Source organism: Anser anser, assembly GCF_964211835.1.
Source record: "Anser anser genome assembly, chromosome: Z".
Classification (NCBI taxonomy): domain Eukaryota; kingdom Metazoa; phylum Chordata; class Aves; order Anseriformes; family Anatidae; genus Anser; species Anser anser.
In genome coordinates, this window is record NC_139723.1 from 7,501,004 (window position 1) to 7,515,539 (window position 14,536).

The following is a 14,536-nucleotide window of genomic DNA, read 5'->3' on the forward strand; positions in this document are numbered from 1 at the left end:
TCACCCATTCACCCTGATACCTGGACTAAGCCATAGCTCTGGTTCACACCAGGATTCATACCCCTCTGCCTATGAATGCCATGGAAGTTGATGGACCTGCTGTGAAGCCCTAGGAGGCATCTCTGCAGCCCTCCTCGGGGAATGAGACCTCAGGCCTCAGGCCTCCTCCTGGTTTGGAGATATACCTGCAAGACTTCTTTTTTTGGGTAGGCATTTAACAGACAACAGCCCAGCAGACAAAAATACAGCCCTTCTGAATGAAGTGTCAGCCTCTACAGTGTGGAAATAACAAAGGGGGGGGGGGGGGGGGAGGGGGTGGAACTTATTAAAGCGGCAGACAGCAGCAGAGGGCACTGAGGATTTAATTTTAGCCAGAACTCATGCTCTTAGGACTTTTGCCATGATCCAGCTTTTCAGCACTTACATGATAATATATAAATTGGTAGCTGCTGCTGCTCCTCCTCCTCTTTCTTCAGATTGTCTTCAGTCAGCCAAGCTCCTGTGCTGCAGAGCTTCTCACAGCTCAAACTCACACTGGCTGTTGCAGGCTCACCATCTTCTTGTCAAGGAAATGTCTCTTCATGTGTGTGCTGGTGCATCCACTCAGTGCAAGGATGCTGGCTGCAGAAATGAAGACCTTTCGCTTAAGAAAGTATCAGACATGGATCCACACCATACCCATAGACTGACCCTCAAACAATGTTCCTTCAGCCAGTGCCCTGGCAAAAAACATCCTCACTGCAAAGCTCCTTGCAGGCTGTCCCTTCCTTTGGCAGCCACTTGCCAGCCCACTTGTATCTTGCTGGCATGCCTGTAGCATGTCAAGGGACTTGTGTTTTCTCCTACATGCTACTTCCATCCAGAGTCTCCGATGAGTCTCAGCATCTTGGGTGAGATGTCCCACAGAAATAAATGTCCTGCAAGGAGATCTGCCATCAGGGAGCTGTCTCTTCCTACCTAGCTTCAAGTTGTGTGACTTTTAGGGCACAGCTGGGACACAGGAATGTTTCCACTAGGCAGCACATCCTCTTGAGAACAGAATAGGTAGCCTGGCTCATTTCTACCCAGTGTAATGCCAGCCTCTACAGGAGGAGAACTCCATCTGCTGGGAAATCAAATTCAGCCAACGTGGTAAGGGGCAGGAAGACACTTGGACTAATGAAGTCTACTCTATCCAGATGTTCATAGGCACATGAAACACAGATGCTCCCATGTGGCATTTGAGCCCTGTGCACTGACCTGCAGCTTGAGCCTTGTCAGCTCCTGGACTCCTTTCAGCTAAAGACTGTAACCATCAACACCCCATCCCATACTAACCTTTTCACCTCCTCATCTACAGCTGTTTCTGCATCCCATTAAACAGCAGAAAGTGGGTTAGTAGAGAAAAAGTGTTTAATACTTATGCAACAGGGGGAGACTACTACAGGAGTACTGCTCTGGTGTTTGTCTTGCATGCATTTGTCAAATGCAACTTAAAGAAGAGTTTCTGCACCAGACATTATTTTCTAGTTCTGGGGAACTAGAAAATATTAAACAGGATTCTGGGTTAACCTGGACGGCAAGAAAGCAAAGCTAAGGAACATTCATTAAAATAAATAAATAAATAAATGATCTGTGTTTGAATCTCTGGCTTTGTCTTCTGTTCCTATAGGCTGATCACAGTGTCCTGCCACACTCCAGAGCTTGGTGCTGCTGCAGGTACAGGAACGGAGCCACTTGATGCAGTGATGTCCTGGTGTCCCACTAGACCTGGCCCTGCAACATGAGTGGATGCGTTCCAGCTGCATGCTAGCACTGCACCACTTGGTGTTTAGGTCAGGGTTAAAAAGAGCCTCCAGAGCTGAAGAAAGCTCCATTCTCTGTCTAAATAAACAAACATGAGTAACAGTTGGTTGTTTTTTTTTTTTTTTTTTTTTTTTTTTTTTTTTTTTTAATAAGGAATGTTGTCAGTCCTATTTTATTATGCGTAATAGAAGGAGGTGAAAAAAAATCAGTATAAGCACTGCACCTAACCTACTTAAACTACAATCACAATGTTATCTGAATGCCTTACAACATTGTTTAAATCCAACAAGAAGACAAGAAAACAACAAATCTATGCAGGGTTTTTTATACATATGGTGAGAAAGTTTGCAAAGTGTTAAAATATATTTTCTGTTCTGTATGCTTCTGGTACAAGGAAGTGATGTGCAGAATACTGTATACTTATGAGCAGAGCTTTGACTTATACAAGCTATATTCAACTTCAACACATATACTGTATATCTTAAAATATTACTCCAAATCTCCTACAGTTGCTCATATAAAGTCAAATCCAGCACCTACTAAAGTTCAGCCAGCTGACTCACTTTGACTCCAGTGGGCAATTGACTAAGCCCATGATAACTGTGAAGTACCTGACAGTCTAATCGTATTCATATGAAAAAAATCACATTGCATAGATTTAAACAGGAAGACATGCAATAACAAGACAAGTCACAGTATAGCAAAACCTTGTTTCTTTGGTGAAACAGAAGCAGATATAAAAGTTACAAAGATTTTAGACTTTCATTCACAAAAAACAGACATTCACATTATACACTATACAAGATAATATAAATAGAGAAAAGTATTATGTGCATTGTTTGGGGGCAGGGGTGGGGAATGAACCAGCCAACGCAGTGACGCATTGCCATGTTGAACGCACAAAGACTGGGTATCCATGGTGGAGCAGTCGCTGCAATTTTTTACGAGATGTTGCCTGGGACTGTAATCACTGTTCCCAATAAGCCATGGCAAGGTCGCATCATGGGCTGCTCTGCCTGGGACAAACTTGTACATGTTGGCTGGGTTTTCAATTCTCCTCCTTTCCTTTTCAACTTTTTGCATCATATCCCCACGCTAACACAAAGGCATAAGCCTCCCAACTCTGTTTGTATTTGCAGTGTTATTTTGAAAGTTGTATGTATGTATCCTAAGGAACTTACTTTATTTATCCTTTTTTTTTTTTTTTTTCCTGTGCCCAAAGACGTGCAGGGAACTTTGCAGAAACAACCAGACACAGTCCTTTATGTGGAGAGGTCCTTCCAAACATTACCTTCTACAATTACTGTACACATCCAGGTCAGTTGTCGCACTGACCAGGGTAAGAAATCGTAATAGAAAACTCCTACGCACACACTGCACCAACTACAACCTATAATCTCTTTGTGCACACACTTCTTCCTAGAAAGCCAAGATCCTGATTCTTCCATAAGTCACACAGTTCTCACCCATCTAACCACAAACAAATGATCCTGTTTAGCAGGAATTTTGTTCTCTGGGAAAATAGCAAAAGATGGTTCCAAAAGTGGAGCTCAGGGGCTAATACTGCACTGGCGAGCTCTTTTAATCTTCTTTGCATGGGTAAAATAACATCCAATAAATTAAATCAGTATGGCTTACTTCATTTATTTATGTACGCTTCACAGCTGCAGCATTCATACACAAACATTCATTACTTTATAAAAAGATTAAAAAATGGTTATATATACAAAATTATTTACTTTTTTGATTTTTGTTTGTTTTTTACAAAAAAAGATCCCCCAAACATTAGGTCTATCTCCATTTTAGAATGCAGAGACCTGTAATATAGACCTTGTGGTTAATGTTGTGAAAGTAATTTTTTTTTTTTTCTATTTTTTCTTTCTTTCAGAAAAGGTGGCCCTGGTTGATAAAGTTAATGTATTAGCACTTGGATTTTTACAGGCCCTCCTTGTCATATACAAGTCCTCCATGCAGTCCTTTCTCACAAATGATGAGGCTAGAATGGAGAGCAGAAAAAAAGTTCCACATTGCAGTCCCTAGTTCATGCTATATCCCCACTTTATGTGCTCTAAATTTTGCGTCACATGGACACACACTGTACCTTGGATGGTAACTGGCACAGTTTGCATTAAAAAAAAAAGTCATGTCACTTGTGTGTTTATCTTCACCTTGTAATAGCAAATTTCAGTCAGTGAAGTTATTTCAACCATTTCCAGCCTAGGTAAACAACATAAAAACAATGTCACAAATGACTGAAGACCTCTGAGGCCATTCTAACCATAAATATGCCTGAACTTAGTGTGACTTTTCATTTTATATACAGGATTTTTAAAACAACACACAATTAAACAACATTAAAATCATCTTATTTACATTTTCATTGGTGCTAAAATTGAGCTGTTTAAATATTGCAGAAGGCTGGTATATATCATAAAATGGTCCACACTGATGGCATATAGAAAACTAATAATCATGATAGGCTGGAAATGGTTTCTTTTTATCCCCATAAGCACTTCTCCTCTATATAATTTTTATTTTTTATTTTTTTTGTTTTCTGATAAACACAATATTTTTGCAAAATGCATTGTGAATACCGGAGTCCATAGTTTCAAAACAATTTGATAATACTCCTATAAGTGATAGAAAAGGCACAGAAAGTTAGAACTTTGGCTGAAATGGTGGAAATCCCCATTCACCATTTAGCACTCAGCGCCTTGAGTCCTGCCATGTCCTGATCCAGCGATGGTAGTGTTTTGATGAATTTAATGATGTTCCCTTTCCTGATGAAGAATGTTTATAGTAGTATTTCTTTGAATAAGTCCTTTGGTATGTGGACGCTGTAATGAAAAGGAGGGAGAAAAAAAAAAGAAAATTAATTTGAAATGATTTCAGCATGAATGGACTGGCTACATTTCACATTAAGTTTCTATTATTCTTGATTAATTAGGGAGTTAACAAATGATTAACTGGTACTAAGGCCATGTTACAGACAGAAAAAGCATCTCTTGAAAATAGTTAGATCACATCTGCAGAAGGCATTGTTAGCATTATTAGGAACCTATGAATTCACAGACTTTGTAAGAATGTTGCTGCTTAATTGAAAAGTGTCTTAATGGCTTTTGTAAAAACAGAAAAGGAACATTTCCATTAGTTTTAGAATGCCAGTGATTTTTCTACAGATAGCGTGAGCTGCACTGCTGTCATGATCTATAATACACGGTTTGCACTTCTCTTAAAAAATATACTCATTTCTTTTCATTACTTATCATTATGGATGATCATCTTTACATTAATGAGCCTATTATTTCTGAGACAGCACTGTTTCTTTTTCAGAGAACTTACGATTCATGCATGTAATTTTAGGCATATCCCATCTTCCATTCCCTTGGCACCGGATGGTTGGAATATGACGCTGGATGAAGCCATCTTTGCAGTGATATCTAATAAGTGAGTTGATCTCATAACGAGGTTTCATCTTCCCAAAGGTCTTTGCATTTTCCACAACAGGAGGCTGACCACAGGCAACTTAAAGGAAGACAAAACCCCAAACATCAGTTTGTAAATGCCCTTCTGAGGTAAATTCTGCCTATGGGGACATGTCAAGAGATTTCAGCAAAAATCCCAAGAGACATGTCCAAATAAGGACAGGGAGATCACTCTTTTCTGTAGTTCTCTGGTTTTGTATATCAAATACAATAATGATGGAAATGGTAAAACTGCAAATCATGTGGTTAATATTTCCTTTTTGGTTTAAATTTCTGATGTAAATTTGAACCAAAAAAGTCTTCATACTCACACAAATAAAAGATTTTCACTGGAAAGCTGCAAAACCTGAAAATCAGTGAAGTTATTACAAGCATTTAATAAAAAATATCTCATTCTCAAAACTTCTCAGGTCTTCCTCAACAGCAGAATTTTTAAAAGCACTTAAAACTCAGGCACACTTCAACACACAAAGAACGTGTTATCAAAATGCTGTAAATGGTAATTGGGCAACAGTGGAGTGCACAAGAGATTTTGGTTTCTTCTTTACTTTCCTAGTCTAAAGAGGCAAAGAACAACTAAGGTGTTAATATACAGCTCCTGGCAACTCTCATGTTTCAGGTTTCATTGACCCAGGGAACTACAGGTCACTCTCACCTCTGTGCCCAGCAACATCATGGAGCAGACCCTCCTGGAAGATCCTCCTTAGCATGGTCTAAGGCACATGGAAAATAAGGAAGTGATTGGTGACAGCCAGCATGGCTTCACTAAGGTCAAATTGTGCCTCACAAATCTGGTGGCCTTCTATGATGGGGTTACAGCAATGAAGGATAGGGGAAGAGCAACCGACATCATCTACCTGAACATGTGCAAAGCATCTGACACTGCCCCATGATATCCTTGTCCCTAAATTGGAGAGACATGGATTTGATGGGTGGAACACTCACTGGGTAAGGAATTGGCTGGAAGGTTGCACTCAAAGAGTTGTGGTTGACAGCTCAATATCCATGTGGAGATTAGGAAGGAGTGGTGATCCTCAGGGATCAGTGTTGGGACTGGCACTGTTTGACATCTCTGTCAGTGACACGGGCAGTGGGACTGAGTGCATCCTCAGCAAGTTTGTCGATGACACCGAACTGTGTGGTGTGGCCGACACACTGGAGGGAAGGGATGCCATCCAGAGGGACCTGGGCAGGCCTGAGAGGTGGGCCTGTGCAAACCTCATGGAGTTCAACAAGGCCAAGTGCAAGTGACCCTGCATCTGGGTCACGGCAATCCCAAGCCCAAATACAGGCTGGGCAGAAAATGAATTGGACCAGCCCTGAGAAGAAGAACCTGGGAATGTTTCATAGAATCATTGAATCATAGAATATCCTGAGTTGGAAGGGACCCTTAAGGATCATCAAGTCCAACTCTTGATACCGCACAGGTCTACCCAAAAGTTCAGACCATGTGACTCAGTGCACAGTCCAATTTCTTCTTAAATTCAGACAGGCTCGGTGCAGTGACCACTTCCCTGGGGAGCCTGTTCCAGTGTGCAACCACCCTCTCGGTGAAGAACCCCCTCCTGATGTCGAGCCTAAATTTCCCCTGCCTCAGCTTAACACCGTTCCCGCGGGTCCTGTCACTGGTGTTAATGGAGAAAAGGTCTCCTGCCTCTCGACACCCCCTTACGAGGAAGTTGTAGACTGTGATGAGGTCTCCCCTCAGCTTCCTCTTCTCCAGGCTGAACAGGCCCAGTGACCTCAGCCGTTCCTCATACGTCTTCCCCTCCAGGCCTTTCACCATCTTCGTAGCCCTCCTCTGTACACTCTCCAACAGTTTCATGTCCTTTTTATACTGTGGTGCCCAGAACTGCACACAGTACTCGAGGTGAGGCCGCACCAGCGCAGAGTAGAGCGGGACAATCACCTCCCTTGACCTACTAGCGATGCCGTGCTTGATGCACCCCAGGACACGGTTGGCCCTCCTGGCCACCAGGGCACACTGCTGGCTCATATTCAACTTGCTGTCTACCACGACCCCCAGATCCCTCTCTTCTAGGCTGCTCTCCAGCGTCTCATCACCCAGTCTGTATGTGCAGCCAGGGTTTCCCCGTCCCAGGTGCAGGACCCGGCACTTGCTCTTATTGAACTTCATGCGGTTGGTGATCGCCCAGCTCTCCAACCTATCCAGATCCCTCTGCAAGGCCTTTCCACCCTCTTTCGAGTCCACAACTCCTCCAAGTTTGGTGTCATCAGCAAACTTGCTCAAAATACCTTCTATTCCTACATCCAGATCGTTTATAAAAATATTGAAAAGTACCGGCCCTAAAATGGAGCCTTAAGGGACCCCACTGGTGACCGCCTGCCAGCCTGACGCAGCCCCATTTACCATAACCCTTTGGGCCCTGCCCGTTAGCCAATTGCTCACCCATCGTATGATGTTTTTATTTAGCTGTATGGTGGACATTTTGTCCAGTAGGATCCTATGGGAAACCGTGTCAAAAGCCTTGCTGAAGTCCAAAAAAATCACATCAGCTGGTTTCCCTTGGTCCATCATACGGGTGATCTTATCATAAAAGGAAATCAGGTTAGTTAGGCAGGACCTACCCTTCACAAACCCATGCTGGCTGGGACCAATGACTGCTTTGTCCCCCAGGTGCGCCTCAATAAGTTCAAGAACCATCTTCTCCATGATTTTACCAGGCACTGACGTGAGACTGACAGGCCTGTAATTGCTAGGGTCTTCTTTCTGACCCTTCTTGTAAATCGGCACAACATTTGCCAGCTTCCAGTCTACTGGGACCTCTCCAAATTCCCAGGATCGTTGAAAAATAATTGAGAGAGGTTCCGCGATGACGTCCGCCAGCTCTTTCAGCACCCGGGGATGAATCCCATCCGGACCCATGGACTTGTAGGGATCCAGGTGGAGTAGCAAATCCCGCACACGTTCAGGGTCGGTTGGGAGTTTGTCATCCCCACCGTCCCAGTCCTCCAGCTCAGGGCACCCTGGGTCCCGAAGCCCATCATCGGCATTGAAGACAGAGGCAAAGAAGGCGTTAAGCGTCTCTGCTTTGCCTATGTCATTGTCTGTGAGGAGACCTTCCCTATCAAGGAGCGGCCCTATGTATTCTTTAGTTCTCCTTTTTCCATTCACATATCTGAAAAAGCCCTTTTTATTTTCTCTCACAGACACAGCCAGCTTCAACTCTAGGTGTGCTTTGGCCACACGAATTTTCTCCCTACAAACACGAACAGCATCCCTGTATTCTTTCCATGACACCTGGCCCTCCTTCCAGTAGCGAAACACTCTCTGTTTCCGCCTAATCTCCATTAGAATGTTCCTGGTCAGCCACGCCGGCCTCCTGCCCCGCCTGCCTGACTTGCGATATTTAGGAATTGCCTGATCTTGTGCTTCTAGGAGGCATCGTTTAAAGAATGACCAGCACTGGTGGACATCGAGGCCTTCAAGAGCAGTTTCCCAGGGGACCTTGCTGACTAGTTCCCTGAGCAGCCTGAAGTCCGCTTTCCCCATATCTAGGGATGAGGTTTTGGTGGCACTTTTCCTTCTGTCACCGTAAATTTTGAACTCAACCACTTCATGGTCACTATGACCAAGGCAGCCACCAATCACCACTTCTCCCACCAGACCCTCTCTGTTTTCTAGCAACAGGTCTAGGAGGGCACCTTTCCTAGTTGGCTCCGTTAGCACCTGCACCAAGTAGTTATCATCTAGGTGCTTCATGAACCTCCTGGACTTGCTCGTGTCAGCCGTGTGGCACTCCCAGTTAACGTCTGGCAAGTTGAATTCCCCCATAAGGACAAGGGGAGTTAATCTCGAGGCCTCTCTTAGTTCTGTAAAGAATAATTTATCGGCGCTATCGTCCTGGCCAGGCGGTCTGTAATAGACTCCCACAACGACATCCCCTTTATTCGTTCGTCCCTTGATCCTTACCGTATACCTTACCCATAAGAGATCCTTGATCTCTTATGTTTGTTGATGAGAAGCTTGACACAAGCCAGCACTGTGTGATTGAAGCCTAAAAAGCCAACCGTACCCTGGGCTGCACCAACAGCAGCGTGGGCAGCAGGGCAAGGGAGGGGATTGTCCCCCTCTGCTCTGCTCTGTGAGGCCTCGCTCTGGGACCCCAGCACAAGGAGGACAGGGGCCTGTTAGAGTGGGTCCAGAGGAGGGCCATGAGGATGAGCAAGGGGCTGGAGCACCTCTCTTTGTGAAGACAGGCTGAGGGAGTTGGGGTTGTTCAGCCTGAAGAAGAGAAGGCTCCGGGGAGACCTTACAGCGGCCTGCCAGTGCCTAAAGGGGGCTGCAGAAAAGCTGGGGAGGGACTCTGTGTCAGGGTGCGTAGTGATAAGACAAGGAGTAATGGTTTTAAACTAAAAGAGAGTAGGTTTAGATTAGCTATAAAGAAGAAATTCTTCACTCAGAGGGTGGTGAGTCCCTGGCACAGGCTGCCCAGAAAAGCTGTGGATGCCCCATACCTGGAGGTGTTCAAGGCCAGGCTGGATGGGGCCTGGGGAAACCTGGTCTGGTGGGAGGTGTCCCTGCCCGTGGCAGGGGGGTTGGAACCACATGGTCTTTAAGTTCTCTTTCAACCCAAGCCATTCTGTGATTGTATGTAAGCATCAGCTCTAACAGTGTATAAGCCCAATGTGCCTTTCAGATTCCTTCAGTCTGAATCTCCCCTGGTACAGCTTTGTGCCATTCTGTGCATTCTGTCACTGCTACCCACATCTTTCACAGTGGCACGCAGGTAAAGCAGGCCTGCCAGGTACATAAATGCCTCTTTTGTTGAGATCTGCAAATAGGAAATTTGTCTAGTTTCAACTAGGAGTTTCTATTGTGTACCATTTTGACCTTAAATCAAGAGCAGATTAGGAAGAGTTTAATATGTGGATAGAGAAGAAGGACAATTTTGTGGGACTAACTCAGTTCTAGGCTCACTGTATTGGTCACCAGAAACCACTTAGAATTTTCCCTTTATGTTTATAAAACTGGAATTATGATATAGTTACTGTAAAGTTTGTACCTGTTCCTTTCTTGCAGGTATAGGTCAGGTGATAATTGCATGGAACATCATTCCACTGCCCATTCTCATGCCATATTATAACAACACAGTCTTCTCCAGCAGAAAAGAAACTGTCTGGCTGGTTTGGTCGCCAGTTCTCATATTGCTGCAGAAAAGAGAAGCACACCCATTATTCCCAGTGTTGGAATATATTTACATTCCGTTTTACAGAAGAATACACATTACCTTTGATGATGAGCAACCTCAATTGTTTGGTTCAGGCAGTTAAGCACAAACTAAACAAAGCTACATATACAATATCTTCCCACTCTATTAACAGACAAAAAGTATTTTGATCCAACATTTTACTTACCGTAGACTGATATCAGGTGAGTAAAACAAATTGACACAATTCAGTTCAAGGACAATCTCAACCAAAATGTGTTGGATCACACTCTACCTTACATAGGCTGAAAGTGCAAAGCCAGGAAATGCAGTAAATAAGCTACTACCCCTACTAGTCCATGTCTACTAAATGACAAACCACAGGATGGCTTCTCAGATACAAATTATTTATTCTTTGACTTCATTTAATGAAGCCATGCAATGGGATGACTTTCAGAATTCAGTGTAAAATAAGTAAAGGTGTCAGAAAGTGGCCCCAGGTCACTGCAGATTGATATTGCCATTAAAAAGGCTTAGGTGGCAGACTGAGAGTATAGAGCAGCTTGAGAAATGATGATCCAAATTCTGCCCTCTGTAGAGAAATTACCACCACAGACATCTGGATCACGTACATATGAGTGAAAATGGAAACTGGCACAGTAGTTTTAGAAGTAAAAATCTGATTGTCAGTATGTAACAACAACAAGTTTCAAATGGCTGAAAAATATCTTTAGCATTTAAAAAAAAAAAAACACACTTTTTTTTTTTTTTTTTTTTTTTTTCCTAGCACTGCACCTGGAACACACAATTGACATGTTGATTTGGGCAGACTCTGCTTTTTGGGATCAAGGCTGTCAATATGCAGGTTTGCGCTTATTTAGCTACACAGCTCTGCAGGTCCCAGCTCAGCACCTGCCTAAAGGTATGTCCCTACCAAGAGCTGCACGATGCTAGCTGCTGGCAGGCTTTGCATAGCTTGATGCATGAGCTAAACCCACACTTACTTCACTGTAGAATGCACTCTTTCAGGCATGGCTAAGTTCATCATTGCATAATGTCTTTGTTGGGTCACTTTTTTTCTTTTTTTTTTTTTTTTTTCCAACCAGCAGGAAAAATAGAAACAAAGGGATTATCATACAGATAGAAAATCTATTCTACATCTTTGATAGGGGACATATGTCCTACTGTCCTTGAAGTTAGCAGAGGTGGGATACTGTTTACTCCACTTCCTGTTTCATCTTGATCCCAACTGAAGCACAGTAATTTGAGATTTCCTTAATGTTATGCAAAGAAAAGCTAGAGGAAATATGGGAAACTATTCTTAGCAATTTTCTTTGAGATTTCTGTTGTGTCACTCCAAGAAGAACTTAATGGCGGTTAAAAATAGATATCTAAAAGAACAGGAATTCACATAAATGCCAGACTTTAACTGGGTAGATAGTCCCTTGTATGGTCAAAATGACAGAGTTCCTACTTTGCTTATATTCCCCTCAGTGCTTACATTTTCTGTCTAGAGTTGGCCCACATAAATGTCATAAAAGTTTAGCTTTCTATTTTCTTAGCTTTATGAAATAACCACTATTCATTGCCTGTGCAAAAACATTTTAGAAATACAGTTTACATACTCTATGCGAGTAGTATTTACCTTACAAGGAATTAAGCTATAAAAAAAAAAAAAAAAGAGTTAAATACGTAAACTTTTTCTATTATGTGTCCATCACAGGTTTTAATTATCCAAGCAATTTAACAATCATGATGTAAATAAATTTGTTCTGCACTGAATCTGTTACCTCTAGCAATTCATAAAACATCTTCCTACTTATGTGGGACCAGCTTAACTTCATCTCTATGCTTTAGCATCTCATAGTCCTAAACTGCAACCCATGCTAACTTCTTTACTGAGGTCCAGAATTCAGCAACTCACATCAGCTGAGAAATGAAGAGTATGAGTTTTTGTAAGCATGGTAGTAAATACCATACACGAGTCAAATGGGATCTGTTGTCAGTGGGCCTCCTACAACACCTGGTACAAAAAAATAACCAACAAAAGTAACGTAAGAAAGTTCTGCTTATACCTCCTGATATCTCCTGGGCCGGTGAGAAGGACAATGGGAGGTAAGGGATGTGCCCATGCGCAGTGTGTATTACTGTAATTTAGAGTGCTCCCTTTTGCAAAAGGATATGTTGGAAGTGCTGCCTCACCTCAGGTCTAGTGACTTGGCACAGCCGAGCTGGTCTGGGAATGTGCCGAGGACACGTGAGATGCCTACTGCCAGCTAAGGCAGGGTGCACGCACACACCGAAGGCTTAGGCTTACCTGTGTTATGGCCCCACACACTCATCCCATCTCCTCTACTTGCAGGAGGACATGGTCACCCCTCACCTTCACCCCTCACAACTCACCGCCAGCCTTACTGAAAGGTAGAATCTGCTCCTTCAAGAATATGCCAAGACATATGGACACAAGGAAAAAGCTGTGAAAACAGCCAGGTTAATGGTAGAAAAGTTTGATCAGTGATGCCCTGACAGCAAAGGAAAGACCGGAACAAACCTTTCGGCTCTGTCTTGTGGAACTGCTGCTGCAGAGAGCTGTAAGCTTCTGCAGGGGTCAGTGTGTGGGAACCAGGATGCTTCGTGGCAGCTGGGGGCGTGCGAGCTGAAGGTGCTCAGCACCTTGCCAGCTCCCACCCAAACCACACAGACTCCATATACTCGTGCTCGCCTTGCTATAATAGGCCCAAAATTTGTCTGCTCTATTGGCAGGGCTGCAGCGTAACGGTAAGGGATTATATCTGAGCTGTGTGGTTTACTCAAGAAAGTCTGATATCCTCCAGCATGACATGCTGTTACCTCATATCTGATATCATCATTGCATGAGTTTATTTTGGCTAAATACCTCTGATTTCACTTGGCTTCAGTGCCAGAATTGCTTAGCAGAGGAAGTTCCAGACTGCTGAATTGCTTTCTTAGGTCCCCGCCCAGCTGTTCTGTAGTTTTTCAGTTCCTTATTTAGCCCCGATAACATAATAATGATACTCACAGTTCGAGTGGAATAAGTTGCTACAAAAATAAACTAATATTTTGCTTTCTTCTTACAGATGACATTTTTGCATGACCATGAGCTTGACTCTGTTTTCCACTTAAACTACTGTAAACCAGGGGTGACTGCACTATGTCCAGTAAAACTACATCAGCAGAAAAGTAATGGGAAAGAACTAAATCCCATGTTACATACTGCATTGTACTGTTTGTTTTCAGAGATATCCCTTACAATCTCTCATACAAAGCCTGTGAAGTGTACAGACACCCCTCCCCTTGCAAAAAGAAGTATCTTAAACACTCAATTCATAAACCTCCTGTTGGAAAACACCGCTCAAAATAATCTAAATAAGATGCCATTCTTTAAGTGGCTACGTCATTTAAGTTCCTTGTATTTCAGTGCAATTACTGTCTTTTAGAACAGTTATATTGTACCAAAAAAAATAATAATAATAATTAATTTCATTCCTTGGCAATGCGTACCATTCGGGTTTGTTCGTTTTTTAAGATCATGTCCAAAACAGATCAGCCGTGTTCACAGAGGAGCCAAAGCTCACTGGCATCATTCCAGCCACCCTGCTACTACCTTCTACCTTCAGAGAAACTGCTGCTGTCTCAGCACATCAGCGAAGCCACGCTAAGCAGCGCTGTGTTTGAATTGATAAAGTCCAAGGCATCTTTTTGCCAACAGTCATGCTTCAATCAACACCCTTAGCACTAGTTTTAGCTGTATCATTCATAAGGTATGATTTAGGGTCCTGAAAACCTAAAGAGATTCAAATGCTAAGTTCATACATGGAAGAAAGACCATGAAAAGAAGAAAGGTACTCAGCAGAAACACCTATATTGGGTGATCCAAGGGAGGGACCTAAACATTTTTACTGCCCTGGCTGATGCTAAAGTGATGCTCTGTGGGACATTACCATGACATGTGTGAAGTTCTCCCCCAGATTAAAATGAAAAGCACTTCCAGACTATAGGACATGTAAGCTTATAGTGAGCTTCACAGAAGGTCTAGCCCTTTTCCTCCAGCTGTGAAGCATGTCTTGCTGGGGA

The 14,536-nt window shown here is 43.1% G+C and overlaps 1 protein-coding gene across 3 annotated transcripts in view; it reads right to left on the reverse strand.

The window, feature by feature from the left end:
- Positions 1–2,478: 2,478 nt before the first annotated feature.
- VCAN (versican) overlaps positions 2,479–14,536 on the reverse strand; it is a 117,813-nt gene continuing 105,755 nt past the window's right edge. For all 3 annotated transcript variants that reach the window (XM_083817571.1, XM_083817569.1, XM_083817570.1), the window contains 3 exons: positions 10,298–10,442; positions 5,128–5,310; positions 2,479–4,622 (listed from right to left, as the gene is read on the reverse strand). In XM_083817571.1, coding sequence (XP_083673697.1) covers positions 4,492–4,622; positions 5,128–5,310; positions 10,298–10,442 — 459 coding nt within the window. In that variant the 3' untranslated portion in view covers positions 2,479–4,491. The remainder of the gene's footprint in view (positions 4,623–5,127; positions 5,311–10,297; positions 10,443–14,536) is intronic.